General features: G+C 36.2%; 1 protein-coding gene across 2 annotated transcripts; it reads left to right on the top strand.

Moving 5' to 3' along the window:
* Positions 1-113: 113 nt before the first annotated feature.
* LOC135733848 (uncharacterized) lies at positions 114-12,846 on the top strand. 2 transcript variants are annotated; one of them, XM_065252625.2, is made up of 9 exons: positions 114-226; positions 1,282-1,561; positions 6,525-6,557; positions 7,801-7,833; positions 10,995-11,027; positions 11,145-11,177; positions 11,305-11,337; positions 11,582-11,729; positions 11,929-12,846. In XM_065252625.2, the coding sequence occupies exons 2-9, from the start codon at positions 1,285-1,287 to the stop codon at positions 12,032-12,034; spliced, it is 696 nt and encodes a 231-aa protein (XP_065108697.2). In that variant the 5' UTR covers positions 114-226; positions 1,282-1,284; the 3' UTR covers positions 12,035-12,846. The 2 variants fall into 2 exon arrangements, with proteins under 2 accessions (XP_065108697.2, XP_073670241.1); XM_073814140.1 differs by lacking the exon at positions 6,525-6,557.
* The last annotated feature ends 2,138 nt before the right edge of the window (positions 12,847-14,984 follow it).

Below are 14,984 nucleotides of genomic sequence, written 5' to 3'. Positions count from 1 at the left end.
GTTAACTTCACTAATTGACCAGCTGGTTGGTTGGCATCCCGACCCAACCCATCCACAGGAAGGGTATATATGGTATGGACACAATCTCCTCCCATTTTGGCTTCTTTTCATCCCTTCTTCTAGATTTCACACACACCCATTTATCCTTTTTAAAGTCACTGATTCCTCTGATCTCCAGAGAGATACAACATCCAACCACAACACATCTCGCTGAACCATCAGTCTGGTAGGTAACTTTTCAACAATGCCAGAAATCAGAAGATAGAGTAAATATAGATTTGCATTTATTTTTAACAATTCTGTATTTTGCTTTATGATGAGAAAAATACATGTAAGGGAAAATAATTTAAGGGCAATGTGATGTCACTCTGCACTGTGTCTTCTTATGTATTAATGTGTGTACTTCTGTAACAAGAATAAGCTTTAAAATGTGAAACTATAGGCCTCATATCTGTTTAAGTTGCACTTTTACTTGTATATACTGTATATCTTTTGCTTGTCGCTTAAGTGGTACCCTAAAAATCTACAGTATACCTGTTGGGCCCCTTATCAACTTACGACATAAAAAATGACATTATATATATATATATATATATATATATATATATATATATATATATCTTTACAATTGATGTTAAAGGGTACAGCGAGCAGGGTACAAGTTTAGTTATTGCACATGTTTTCTGACAAAATGTCACTGACAAAAAAATTATGTAAATTAAGCTATTCTTACATTTGACAAAAAAAAACAAAAATCTAAATGTCATGTTTTGGTACACAATGGACCTTTTCCTAATTGTAATTGTAAATAAGGTGAAAACTGGAATTCAAACAATCTCTGCGTGTTCGGAAATACCTAGATTTGACTTTCAAATTGAAGAGGGAAGTCTTCAAGCTTGGTTTTTACAAGCGACTCCATGTCTTCAGTTCCTGGTCTTAATGAAGCTGTGGTTTCCATGACCAAAAGGAAAAAACCACGCAAGGCACTTTACAAACACAAAGTTTCCATGGCAAAATGAAATTTGGCTGCACCGTGGTGATTTGAATACATCTTGACAACATTTTTTAACATTTGCATTGGTCTCCAAGCACTCATTCATTTGGAAATGTGTGCCGGATACTTTTAAGAGTAGATGAGAAACACATAAAAACAGTGAATCTAAAGCCAACTAGAAGATATAATAAGTAAATCAATTATTTGAGCTAAATCACAGACATGATTTCTGTGTGTTTTTGACATGTATTAACAATCAGTTGTACTGTTTTCTTTATTTAAATAAGAATATGGATAACCACGAAGACGATGACATGGATGGCTTGGAAGAGGTGGAATATTTGGAAGATGATGATGATGTAGAAACTACAGAGGCTTCACCACCATACCCTGGTTATCCAGTAGATTATGGAGGTACAGAAGTGAGATTTCAACAAGAAATCCATCCAGAAATTCAAATTCAACCAGAAATCCAGGCACCTCCATATGCGACTGTAAATGTGGCATACACAGCATCTTCAGAGCCTGGACTCAAAGCAGGAGTTAACAATCCATACTTTCAACCAGGTAAGGTTATTGATGACCTGAGTCGCTCCAAAGTGAACAGGTTTTCTTGTTGGCAGGTGGATGTTTTAAAAAATAACTGATTTAAAGAGCTAAATTACCTACTTAATATGTTGTATATTGTATATGTCTGGTTTTAATATTAACTACTTAATTAATTATATAAAATGAAATAATTCTGCATCATTCCGCTGCACACAAAACCCAAACCTATGTACCTTAAATGAACTTTGTTAAACCTGAACACTGATGGATAATGTTTGCATGTGTTATTTTTGTTAGGGCCAAGTGAAACAATAGTCATGATTCCTAACAATCTGAATCGAGTGTTGGTGTTTGTTGGGACACAGCAAAACAACAGTAATGTGTTTAGATATTCTGAATCCGGTGTTTGTGTTTGTTGGGTAAAGTAAAACGCCAGTCATGTGTTTAAGACAAGGTTAAAACACTTCCTGTTTCCAGATATTCTAAATCCAGTGTTGGTGTAGGAAGAGTAAAGCAGTTTCTGTTTCCAGATTTTGTGAATCCGGTGTTTGTTGAGGCAGAGTAAAATAGTTCCTGTTTCCAGATATTCTGAATCTGACATTGGTCTTTGTTGAGGAAGAGTAAATCTGTTTCTGTTTCCAGACATTCTGAATCCGGTGTTTGTTGGAGCAGAGTAAAACAGTTCATGTATTCAGATATTCTGAATCCAGTGTTGGTGTTTGTTGGGGTAGAGTAAAACAGTTAATGTTTCACGATTTTGGGAATCAAGTGTTGCTGTTTGTTGGGGCAGAGTAAAACAGTTCATGTTTTCAGATATTCTGAAACCAGCGTTGGTGTTTGTAGGGGCAGAGTAAAACAGTTCATGTTTCCAGATATTCTGAAACCAGCGTTGGTGTTTGTAGGGGCAGAGTAAAACAGTTAATTTTTCCAGATATTCTGAATCCGGTGTTGGGGTTTGTTGGGGCAGAGTAAAACAGTTAATGTTTCACGATTTTGGGAATCAAGTGTTGCTGTTTGTTGGGGCAGAGTAAAACAGTTCATGTTTTCAGATATTCTGAAACCAGTGTTGGTGTTTGTTGGGGCAGAATAAAACAGTTCATGTTTTCAGATATTCTGAAACCAGCGTTGGTGTTTGTAGGGGCAGAGTAAAACAGTTCATGTTTCCAGATATTCTGAAACCAGCGTTGGTGTTTGTTGGGGCAGAGTAAAACAGTTCATGTTTTCAGATATTCTGAAACCAGCGTTGGTGTTTGTAGGGGGAGAGTAAAACAGTTAATTTTTCCAGATATTCTGAATCCGGTGTTGGGGTTTGTTGGGGCAGAGTAAAACAGTTAATGTTTCCAGATATTCTGAATCCGGTGTTGGGGTTTGTTGAGTAAGAGTAAAACAATTTCTGTTTTCAGATATTCTTAATCCAGTGTTGGTGTTTGTTACGTACAGAGACAGAGTAGTCACAGTTGAAAACATCTTGAATCCACTGTTGGTGTTTTTTCAGGTAGAGTCAAACTACAGACATATTTTTAGACATTCTGAATCTTGTGTTGGGACTAGGGTTGTAACGGTATACCGGTATGGTGGTATATCATGATATTAACCCTCTGGGGTCTAAGGGGTTTTTAGGGCCCTGGGGAAGTTTTGACCTGCACTGACATTTGTGCTTTTTTCAGTTGCTTGAAAACATATTAATGGCAAAAGTCTCATAACACTGTGTTCATCACAAACTGGGCTACAATATCATATAATCAACATGTATGTACATGTTTGTATTTTTGAGAGAAAAATGTTTATGCGTGGTTTTTGAAAAAGCTAAATTTTTAAGTCACTGATATAACTCCACAAAACTCATTCTAAACATGTTTTCCCAAGACTTTCCAAACAGGATCTAGTAGTCTAGAGTTTATTCTTCAAAATGATGTGAAAATCATATGGCCTACTCAATCACATAAAGCAATGCATTGATTTACAATTTCTAAGACACTTTTGCTTGGTAAAGGCTGTATGCGTGGAGGCGGGAAAGCTCCTGAATAATCAGAGATTGACAGCTGAGAGACAAAAGAGTTGAATAATGAGCCACTAATGAGCCTTGTGGGGATGTTCAACAGGAATGTAACCCTCAGTAAAACCATGATAAGGTTTACTTTTCAATACAATGTAAACACACACACACACACACACACACTATATATATATATATATATATTTCTATTGAAATATTTTCTATTAATATCACAATTATAAGTTACCTTTTAAAAACCATAGTAGCCTAATCATGGTAAAGGTACTGTTTGGCCATCATAAAGTGAACACAGGGTTTGTGTTTGGTTGGCCAGCGAGAGGTTTACTTTTGTGCAGTAAAAAGCTCAAAAGAACAACTGCCTATCGTTGTCTGGACTCCTATTTGTGTTTTTGTAATCATTATAGTAGAAACACAACCAGGGACACGCGTGATAAACTTATCAATGTTTGTTTACAGGCGCCGCCATTACCTCACGTGTTGATCATGAAAGCAGTGAATGTGTGCACATGCGAGTGATCCTGTGTTTAATAAACTTGCTGTGCGGAGATATGCGCTTAGACGCAACTAAATAAGGATTGTACTGTTTGCAATCGCGTATTTTATAAGAATACCAAAAAGCGCGTCGAGTTTCCTGACTCGCGTGTTTGTGTATGTGCGTTCCCGTTGCCTCAGCTGTTTGACGGAAGACAAAGAAAACACTCGCGTCTGGAGATACTGACACACATCCGCAAGTAAAGAAGGATTTATATGTCGGACATCGATCCCGTCACACTGACGAAGCACACACACTCGCGTCTGTCTGGAGATTTAGGCGCGAGTAAACAAGTATGTGATGTGTGTAATCGCATCTTTTATAATGATACCACAAAGCGCTTCAAATATGAGGCATTGTGTGTTTGTGTGTGCGTTTGGACGTCGATCGAGTCACACTCGCGTCTGGAGATAACTTTAGTTACAGTCACGAGTAAACAAGTATATGTCATGTTTCCAGCACTCGGATTAAAACTCATTCACAGCAGTGAATGGCTGCAGAGACGGAATGGAATGTCCATTGACTGTGGGGTTGCCTAATGAATATGGATGATCTCTGCTCTTTTCTTCAATGGAGCGGGGCGTGGCTCATTATAGATAATGAAGCAACAGAAGAAAGACGGTACATCTCTCTCTTCTAATACAGTTAACAACGAATTACAATATTTGTTTTCGATTTCACTTACATCTTCCAAAAGCAGACATTCCAAGCATTATGTAGACATTTATCTTTTGTTTATATGACAAATATTCGTTAAGTTAGAGTTAATTTTTCTGACGTGTTTCTGAAAGGACTTCACTGAGGGAGAGAGAACAAAACGCGCATCATGTTTATTTTCTTAATTTTGCGAAAAGCACAACATGCTGTTTTTATTGGGAGTGGACAGAAAAAAACTAGACAATTTAACGTTTTAAATGATGTATAAATCATATCTGTATGTCAAAAATCAGCAGAGTTATCTAAGTCTCTTTGGGGAGTGATCGAAAAATAAAGAGTTTGCGGCGCCCGCGCCGCAGCCGACCCCAGAGTGTTAACACACACGATTATCATACCGTAAACATTTGCTTATTCCCGGTTTTGGAAACAAAAAATTATAATAAAGGAGATCTCCCCTGTGCTGATGTTTAAATGCAACTTCATTCCACTTGACTGCTAGACTCCACTCGTTTATGTACAGCAGAAAAAAATGTCACAGCCAGAGACTACAAATTCTAACCTCTATCCCCCGCCGGAAAAAAGTTAAAATCTGCAGTATGGAAATACTTTGGGTATCCGAAAAACAACCGCGGGGTTGTACTTAAAGATGGATATCCAGTTTGCAAGAAATGTGGACGAAGAGTGGCTGCAAAAGGAGGAAATACGTCAAACATGTGCTACCATATTCGAGAACACGTCCCTCTGTGCAGATAAAGGTGTGTTTTGTTTATAATTTAAAGCACTATTATTTCCACGATGCAGAGGGAATCCCTAAATCCATTCATAAAAATCAGCCATAAATTGGAACCGGATTTGTGTTTAATTTTCCCCCGCTCTGTTTTCAGACACTGCGCCTCTGAAGGGAACTGTCTTAAGAAAAGACCTGATGGCAATTTCTTTCCGTCTAATCTTAGAAAAATGCCTGATAAAGCACTGTTTATAAACGCACATGACTGCTTTGTTTACATGTTAACCTCTCACGCACTCTCTCTCTCGCGTTCTCTCTCTTGCGCGCACATGCGTTCTCTCAAAACAATAAAGCCCATTTAAGTGATTTATATTAAAAGTCAATTTTAAGTTGATTATACATAGGCCATATCTTAAGATAAATAACGTATTCCTTATTTTGTTCAAATGTTTATTTTTTTCCCAAAAAGTTTGATATAAAAACCAAAACCCATATCTGTTTTCATTCATTTAAGGGTCATTGTAGCTGATGATAATAATAATAATAATAATAATAATAAAAAGTATTGTTTTTAATACTGTATACCTCGAAACCGTGAAACCGTGATAGTTTCTGAGACGAGTACCATAACGTGAAAATCTCATACCGTTACAACCCTAGTTGGGACAGAGCAAAACGTTCCTGTTTCAAGACATTTTGTATCCAGTGTTGGTGTTTGTTTGGGTAGAGTAAAACAGCATTCATGTTTCCATATATTTTGAATCCAGTGCTGTTTTGTTTGGGTGGAGTAATACAGCAGTCATGTTTTCTAACAATTTGAATCCAGTGTTGGTGTTTGTTGGGGTAGGGTAAAACATTCATGTATCCACATATTCTGAATCCAGTGTTGGCGTTTGTTGGGGCAGAGTAAAACAGTCATGTTTGAAGATATTTTGAATCCAGTTAGTGTTTGTTCGGGAAGAGTAAAACAGCAGTCATGTTACATGTTTGAATACATTTTGAATCAGTGTTGGTGTTTGTTGATGAATGTTTAAATCTTTTTCTAAAGGTCCAAACCCTGGGATGTATCCTCAGGTTGGTGGTAAGTTATGATTTCTAGTCTCAATCTCAAACAGTTATTTTATTATCCAGTCTCCACAAACCTACTTTTACTATTTTGTCAATTCCAAAGGTTAGTGTAATAAAGACAATTTCACTTTTTTACTTTCCCTTTTTCTAACAATCTGAATCCAGAGTGGGTGTTTGTTGAGGAAGAGTAAAACAGTTCATGTTTCCAGATATTCTGAATCCGACATTTGTGTTTATTGAGGAAGAGTAAAATAGTTCCTGTTTTCAGATATGCTGAATCCGACATTGGTGTTTGTTGAGGAAGAGTAAAGCAGTTTCTGTTTCCAGATATTCTCAATCTGGTATTTGTTGAGGCAGAGTAAACTGTTTCTGCTTCCAGAAATTCTGAATCCAGCGTTGGTGTTTGTTAAGGCAAAGTAAAACACTTTGTGTTTCCAGATATTGTAAATCGGGTGTTTGTTGGGGAAGAGTAAAACAGTTCATGTGTTCAGATACTCTGAATCCAGTGTTGGTGTTTGTTGGGGCAGAGTAAAACAGTTCATGTTTCCAAATATTCTGAATCCAGTGTTGGGGTTAGTTAAGGCAGAGTAAAAGAGTTAATGTGTCCAGATATTCTGAATCGGAGGATTGTTGAGGCAGAGTAAAATAGTTCATGTTTCCAGATATTTGAAATCCGCTATTGGTGTTTGTTAACGTAGAGTAAAACACTTTGTGTATCCAGATATTGTGAATCCGGTGTTTGTTGAGGCAGAGTAAAACAGTTCATGTTTCCAGATATTGTGAATCTGGTGTTGATGTTTGTTGAGTAAGAGTAAAACAATTTTTGTTTTCAGATATTCTTTATCCTTTGATTGTGTTTGTTGGAATAGAGTAAAACATTCATTTTTCAGATATTCTGAATTCATTGTTTGTTTTGGTGCAGTAAAACAGCAGTTGTGTTTCCTAACAATCTGAATCCAGTTTTGGTATTTGTTACGTATACAGCAGTCATGGTTGAAAACATTTTGAATCAACTACAGCCATATTTCCAGACATTCTGAATCTGGTGTTGGGACAGAGGGTAACGTTTGTGTTTCCATACATTCTAAATCCAGTGTTGGTGTTTGTTGTGTATAGTTAAACAGCAGTCATGTTTGAAGACATTTTGAATCCAGTTTTAGTGTTTGTTCGGGTAGAGTAAAACAGCTGTCATGTTTGCAGACCTTTTGAATTCAGTGTTGATGTTTGTTGATGAATGTTTAAATCTTTTTCTAAAGGTCCAAACCCTGGAATGTATCCTCAGGCTGGCGGTAAGTTATAATTTTTAGTCTCAATCGCAAACAGTTATTTTATTATCCAATCTCCACAAACACACATTTACTACTTTGTCAATTCCAAAGGTTAGTGTAATAAAGACAATTTCACTTTTTAGTTACAAATTAAACAGATTAAAACAGTTAATGTTTCCAGATATTCTGAATTCGCTGTTGGTGTTTGTTAAGGCAGAGTAAAGCACTTTGTGTATCCAGATATTCTGAATCCGGTGTTTGTTGAGGCAGAGTAAACCGTTCATGTTTCCAGATATTCTGAATCCGGTGTTGGTGTTTGTTGGGGCAGAGTAAAACAGTTCATGTTTCCAGATATTCTGAATCCGTTGTTGGGGTTTGTTAAGGCAGAGAAAAACATTAATGTCTCCAGATATTCTGAATCCCGTGTTGGGGTTTGTTGGGGCAGAGTAAAACAGTTCATGTTTCCAGATATTCTGAATCCGTTGTTGGGGTTTGTTAAGGCAGAGTAAACCATTCATGTTTCCAGATATTCTGAATCCGGTGTTGGTGTTTGTTGGGGCAGAGTAAAACAGTTCATGTTTCCAGATATTCTGAATCCGTTGTTGGGGTTTGTTAAGGCAGAGAAAAACATTAATGTCTCCAGATATTCTGAATCCCGTGTTGGGGTTTGTTAAGACAGAGTAAACCATTCATGTTTCCAGATATTCTGAATCCGGTGTTTGTTGGGGCAGAGTAAAACAGTTCCTGTTTTCAGATATTCTGAATCTGGTTTTGGGATTTGTTTAGGCTGAGTAAACTGTTCATGTTTCCAGATATTCTGAATCCGGTGTTTGTTGGGGCAGAGTAAAACAGTTCCTGTTTTCAGATATTCTGAATCTGGTTTTGGGATTTGTTTAGGCTGAGTAAACTGTTCATGTTTCCAGATATTCTGAATCCGGTGTTTGTTGGGGCAGAGTAAAACTGTTCATGTTTCCAGATATTCTGAATCTGGTGTTGGTGTTTGTTGAGGCAGAGTAAACCGTTCATGTTTCCAGATATTCTGAATCCGGTGGTGGTGTTTGTTGGGGCAGAGTAAAACAGTTCATGTTTCCAGATATTCTGAATCCGTTGTTGGGGTTTGTTAAGGCAGAGAAAAACATTATTATCTCCAGATATTCTGAATCCAGTGTTGGTGTTTGTTGGGGCAGAGTAAAACAGTTCCTGTTTCCAGATATTCTGAATCCAGTGTTGGGGTTTGTTAAGGCAGAGTAAAACAGTTCATGTTTCCAGATATTCTGAATCTGGTGTTGGTGTTTGTTAAGGCAGAGTAAAACAGTTCATGTTTCCAGATATTCTGAATCCATAATGGTGTTTGTTGGGGCAGAGTAAAACAGTTCATGATTCCAGAAATTCTGAATCCAGTGGGTGTTTGTTGGGGCAGAGTAAAACAGTTCATGTTTCCAGAAATTCTGAATCCAGTGGGTGTTTGTTGGGGCAGAGTAAAACAGTTCATGTTTCCAGATACTCTCAATCCAGTGTTGGTGTTTGTTGGGGCAGAGTAAAACAGTTCATGTTTCCAGATATTCTGAACCCATTGTTGGTGTTTGTTGAGGCAGAGTAAACAGTTTATGTTTCCAGATATTCTGAATCCAGTGTGGGTGTTTGTTGGGGCACAGTAAAACAGTTCATGTTTCCAGATACTCTCAATCCAGTGTTGGTGTTTGTTGGGGCAGAGTAAAACAGTTCATGTTTCCAGATATTCTGAATCCATAATGGTGTTTGTTGGGGCAGAGTAAAACAGTTCATGTTTCCAGAAATTCTGAATCCAGTGGGTGTTTGTTGGGGCAGAGTAAAACAGTTCATGTTTCCAGAAATTCTGAATCCAGTGGGTGTTTGTTGGGGCAGAGTAAAACAGTTCATGTTTCCAGATACTCTCAATCCAGTGTTGGTGTTTGTTGGGGCAGAGTAAAACAGTTCATGTTTCCAGATATTCTGAAGCCATTGTTGGTGTTTGTTGAGGCAGAGTAAACAGTTTATGTTTCCAGATATTCTGAATCCAGTGTGGGTGTTTGTTGGGGCAGAGTAAAACAGTTCATGTTTCCAGATATTCTGAAACCAGTGTTGGTGTTTGTTGGGGCAGAGAAAGACACTTTGTGTTTCCAGATATTCTAAATCCGTTGTTGGGGTTTGTTAAGGCAGAGAAAACATTAAAGTCTCCAGATATTCTGAATCCAGTGTTGGTGTTTGTTGGGGCAGAGTAAGACAGTTCCTGTTTTCAGATATTCTGAATCTGGTTTTGGGATTTGTTTAGGCTGAGTAAACTGTTCATGTTTCCAGATATTCTGAATCCGGTGTTTGTTGAGGCAGAGTAAACCGTTCATGTTTCCAGATATTCTGAATCCAGTGGTGGTGTTTGTTGGGGCAGAGTAAAACAGTTCATGTTTCCAGATATTCTGAATCCGTTGTTGGGGTTTGTTAAGGCAGAGAAAAACATTAATATCTCCAGATATTCTGAATCTAGTGTTGGTGTTTGTTGGGGCAGAGTAAAACAGTTCCTGTTTCCAGATATTCTGAATCCGGTGTTGGGGTTTGTTAAGGCAGAGTAAACCATTCATGTTTCCAGATATTCTGAATCTGGTGTTTGTTGAGGCAGAGTAAACCGTTCATGTTTCCAGATATTCTGAATCCGGTGTTGGTGTTTGTTGGGGCAGAGTAAAACAGTTCATGCGTCCAGATATTCTGAATCCGGAGTTGGTGTTTGCTAAGGCAGAGTAAAACACTTTGTGTTTCCAGATACTCTGAATCCGTTGTTGGGGTTTGTTAAGTCAGAGTAAAACATTCATGTCTCCAGATATTCTGTATTCAGTTTTGGTGTTTGTTGGGGTAGGGTAAAACAGTTAATGTTTCCAGATATTCTGAATCCTGTGTTGGTGTTTGTTGGGGCACAGTAAAACAGTTCCTGTTTCCAGATATTCTGAATCCAGTGTCAGGGTTTGTTGGGGCAAAGTAAAACAGTTCCTGTTTCCAGATATTCTGAATCCAGTGTCAGGGTTTGTTGGGGTTAAAACATCAGTCATGTTTGAAGACATTTTTAAATCCAGTTTTAGTGTTTGTTCGGGTAGAGTAAAACAGCAGTCATGTTTGCAGACATTTTGAAATCACTGTTGATGTTTGTTGATAAATGTTTAAATCTTTTTCTAAAGGTCCAAACCCTGGGATGTATCCTCAGGCTGGGGGTAAGTTATAATTTTTAGTCTCAATCGCAAACAGTTATTTTATTATTCAATTTCCACAAACATACATTTACTACTAATTCCAAAGGTTAGTGTAATAAAGACAATTTCACTTTTTAGGTCCTAGTCCTATTATGTACCCTCCAGGCATGGGTAAGTAACAAATTTCAACTGCCAATCTCAAACAGTTCAATAGAAAACTCCAAAAGCAATTTAAAACTTAATTGTTGAACAAACCTATTATTGCAATAGCAGTCATCTTATTAAACCTTTTCTACAGGTCAAAACCCAGGGATGTACCCTCAAGCTTCAAGTGAGTTACAACTACTGTATCAATCTCAAACTGTAATAGGCAAGCTATAAAAACAAAGGGTTAATCCCCACCACATTACATTTACATTTAGGATACATTTAGCAGATTTATAATGGCTCTTCTAATAATGTGATATGCCAAAAGAAAATGAAAATCAGCATTGTGAAGATTGCAGACTTGGCCTATGGTTCAATAGTATCCAAGCAGTGATGTGTGTATGTGTGTGTATGTGTGTTCATTACAGCTGTAACAACCTCAGGGAGGCTGCCTTGTCTGCGTGATCTACCCGGTCAGACCATGTGCCCTCATTGTAAGCATCAAGTGATCACCATCACAGATTACTACTCTGGACTCATGGCTTGGCTGGCATGCGGTTGTCTTGCACTCATCGGGTAAAATTTAACCTCCTTACTCATTTTAAACAAACACTATCTGAGATTATGAGCGGCTTCTCATACAGGATTTAGATTAAGACAGAACTAGACTGGGACTAGACTTAAGCCCTGTCTGGAAAACCACCCCTATCTGTGATATGATCCATGAAATAAAAAGTGTATGGCTTATCTATTTATTTTCATGTCTCTTGTGCAGATGTTGGCCCTGCTGTATAGTGCCATTCTGGATGGATTCTTGTAAAGATGTGGAGCATCGCTGCCCTAACTGCAACAAGGTCCTCTCTTACTACAAGCGCCTGTGATCTGCAATACCACATGGTCTTTATGCTAGTTTGATGTCTTTAATTTCAACATGATCTAATGGGAATTAGACATAGGAATGTTTCAGTTTAACTTCACATATACAGCAAATGTACATTACATTATTTATCATTTAACTTTTAAACTTATTAAAGTTACAGACAGCATTGTGCTTGTAATAAAACTACAGTCCTGATTTTAAACGCGATGGGTGTCAAGCTGTGAAACTTTAAAAAGGGATATAACATTTCATGTACATGAACTATATCAAAGCTATACAAGTCTAAACATTTGACTTCTTTTACGATAAAGAACATTTACCAACCATTTAAAGCTTAACATCTGTAAACATATATCTTGTGCCTTACAGGGAGATTGTAATGGAGATTGTATTTTCTTAGTTAACAAGTAAATGAACTTGGCTTTTGTTGGGCAGCCTCATCCACGTTTCATTATATTGCTCTTCTTTAGTTAAATTTCACTTCTGAGAATCAATCTTGTATAATAAGCTCTTCTTAAGTGATTGTTTCAAGGTTAACCATTGTGATTATCATTAAAATCCATCATATTAGATGTATTGAAGAAATCATGCTTAATATAGAGGAGCAGAAGCTATAACTGAGGCTATAACTGCTTTTCTTCCTGACCTATATCTTTAATTATATTTAGTTTCTTGTTATGTAGCACATTTTCTTTCCTAAATGTGACTTAAGGGCACTGTTTTTGACTGGAGACAGTCTCTATTTAATAACCCTAAATGTAAAGTCTTGCTCAAGAACAAGATAATATAGAAAGACCAAGTGGCTTTCCAGAGAATAAGGAGACATTGCACTATGTATATGTAAAATAGTTTTAATAAAATGTAAAGTTGAAAATTCTAATGGATTGGTTTTTCTTTCAGTTAACGATTTCTAAATCTCATTCTCACATATTCATCATATTAAAACCACAAATTTGAAATGCAAGCAAGAGAGAGAAAGATGAAGCTCTATATCTCGAGCGAGTCTTTTTGGATATATCTTCCGTATAGATGTACTCTTAATCACATCAGTTGCTATTTTAGACTGATAACAGAAAGAAAATAAATACGTAAATGAGACCAACCTCAATGGGCTTTATTTGGCTGTAATAAAACACAGCGTGTGAGTACAGAGAGGAGGAAAGAAGCAAAACAGATGTAAAGCACAAGCAGAATGCAAATAAATGAATATGCTAATTAGCGCATGGCGTCATCTGACTACATTAGTGACTATTTAAACAGACTTTAGCTACTTTCCATTGAAACTGATGGGAACACGGGTACAAACATTCCTGATGATTTATAGTAGTGGCCATCAAAGCATTGCATTACACATTACAAACTTAAATCATGCCAGATCTTGAAACAATATTTAAACTTTCTTCTTTGAAACAAAAAATTATTTTAAAAATGTGGACGCTGTTTTTACACGGAAAAAAATTATTCATTCAATTTACTCAACTTTTTTCATCTAAGTGGCGTCAATTTATTTAAGCTACATAAAAAAAATAGAAAAACAAAACAAAAAACGTTTGTTTAAATGTAGCTTAAATAAATTGATTGCGACCACTTACCTTAAAAAAAATGAGTAAATTGAATGAATAATTTTTTTCAGTGCATACAATAAAATGTCACCCACTTTCATTCTGCCATTTATTTGGGAAAAAAGTAATATGGGTTTCATATAATGTACAAGACCTGCACGTTTATTTTACTGAGATATGCTCTTAAGGTTTGTGTAAGATTTAAGAATAGTTTGAAAGCACATTTACCAGTGATCGACCAGATATATACAGTTTACATAAAAACTTTTATTACATTGTTGTATTCCTAATTAAGAAATGCTGCAAGTGTTGGCATGCAGTCTATCCAAGTACCACAAGATGGCGCACTAAGCTAGTTCAAAAGTCCCCATGTTATTGAGAATTTTACATTATACCTTTAAAATTATGTAAAAATGAAGTTATTTTCACTATGTTAACTGTAGAGAAGGGTGATATATTTAGATAAATGGAGTATAAAAATTTTGCTGCCTTAAATATTTAAGTTTAATCAAACTGGCCGTGACTACACTGTAACTTATAAAATAGCAACTCATAAAAACAAGATGAAAAAGCTGTACTTAACTAAAAAGTATAGTAAAAAATGTAGTTAAAATTACTACTTGTAAATTTGATTATGTGTAATTTTTTTTTACATTGAATATATTAAAACCCACACACTATAAAAAAGTTAAAGTTGGATTACTACTTAAAAAAAAAAAATACTTTAAATGGTAACACCTAAAAATTTACGTTTTTTACTTTTTTACTTTAAGTGAAAATGTTAAGGTAGATTTCAACTTGAGATAATTTTAGCCTTTTCTAATTGCATTTTTAAATTTAAAAAACATTTTTTAGGTGTTACTAATTGAAGTAATGTTTTAAGTTAATCCAACTTTTTCTTTTTACAGTGCACATGCAAATAGGTTTAATATGACTTCAATTGGACTAAAAAACTATATTTTGATATTGCAGATAAAACAGCTGAAAGCCAAAAAGGAAATCAATATTTCCACAGTCATAACAGCTCAATGTAAATTATAATACATTGAGACGCTACATCCAGTAACAGCATGACTTTCTGTAATGCTGCTTTGAAACAACCTATACAAATAAAACCTCAGATGACTTTTGCTAGTGTTATAAATCTCCAGCAGTAAATTGATTTCTTGCAAACATCCAAACTCAACCTAAAGTGTGCCAGAATATTACAGCCTTATCGTTCTTGGTCGGGACGATAACAATTTCAAAAGTGTTTCTGTAGGACTGTATAAATGCCAATCTCAGCACCATCAGCTTTGAATGACTACCGACTACACGTACAGGTGAAAGTGTCAGCCAATCCCGAGATATTTGTACGCATAAATTATGTAAATAAAGTACAGTCTTTAT

This window comes from Paramisgurnus dabryanus, chromosome 3, assembly GCF_030506205.2.
Source record: "Paramisgurnus dabryanus chromosome 3, PD_genome_1.1, whole genome shotgun sequence".
Lineage (NCBI taxonomy): Eukaryota > Metazoa > Chordata > Actinopteri > Cypriniformes > Cobitidae > Paramisgurnus > Paramisgurnus dabryanus.
Note: the sequence above shows the minus strand (reverse complement) of the source record. Positions and strands in the feature narration are given on the sequence as shown.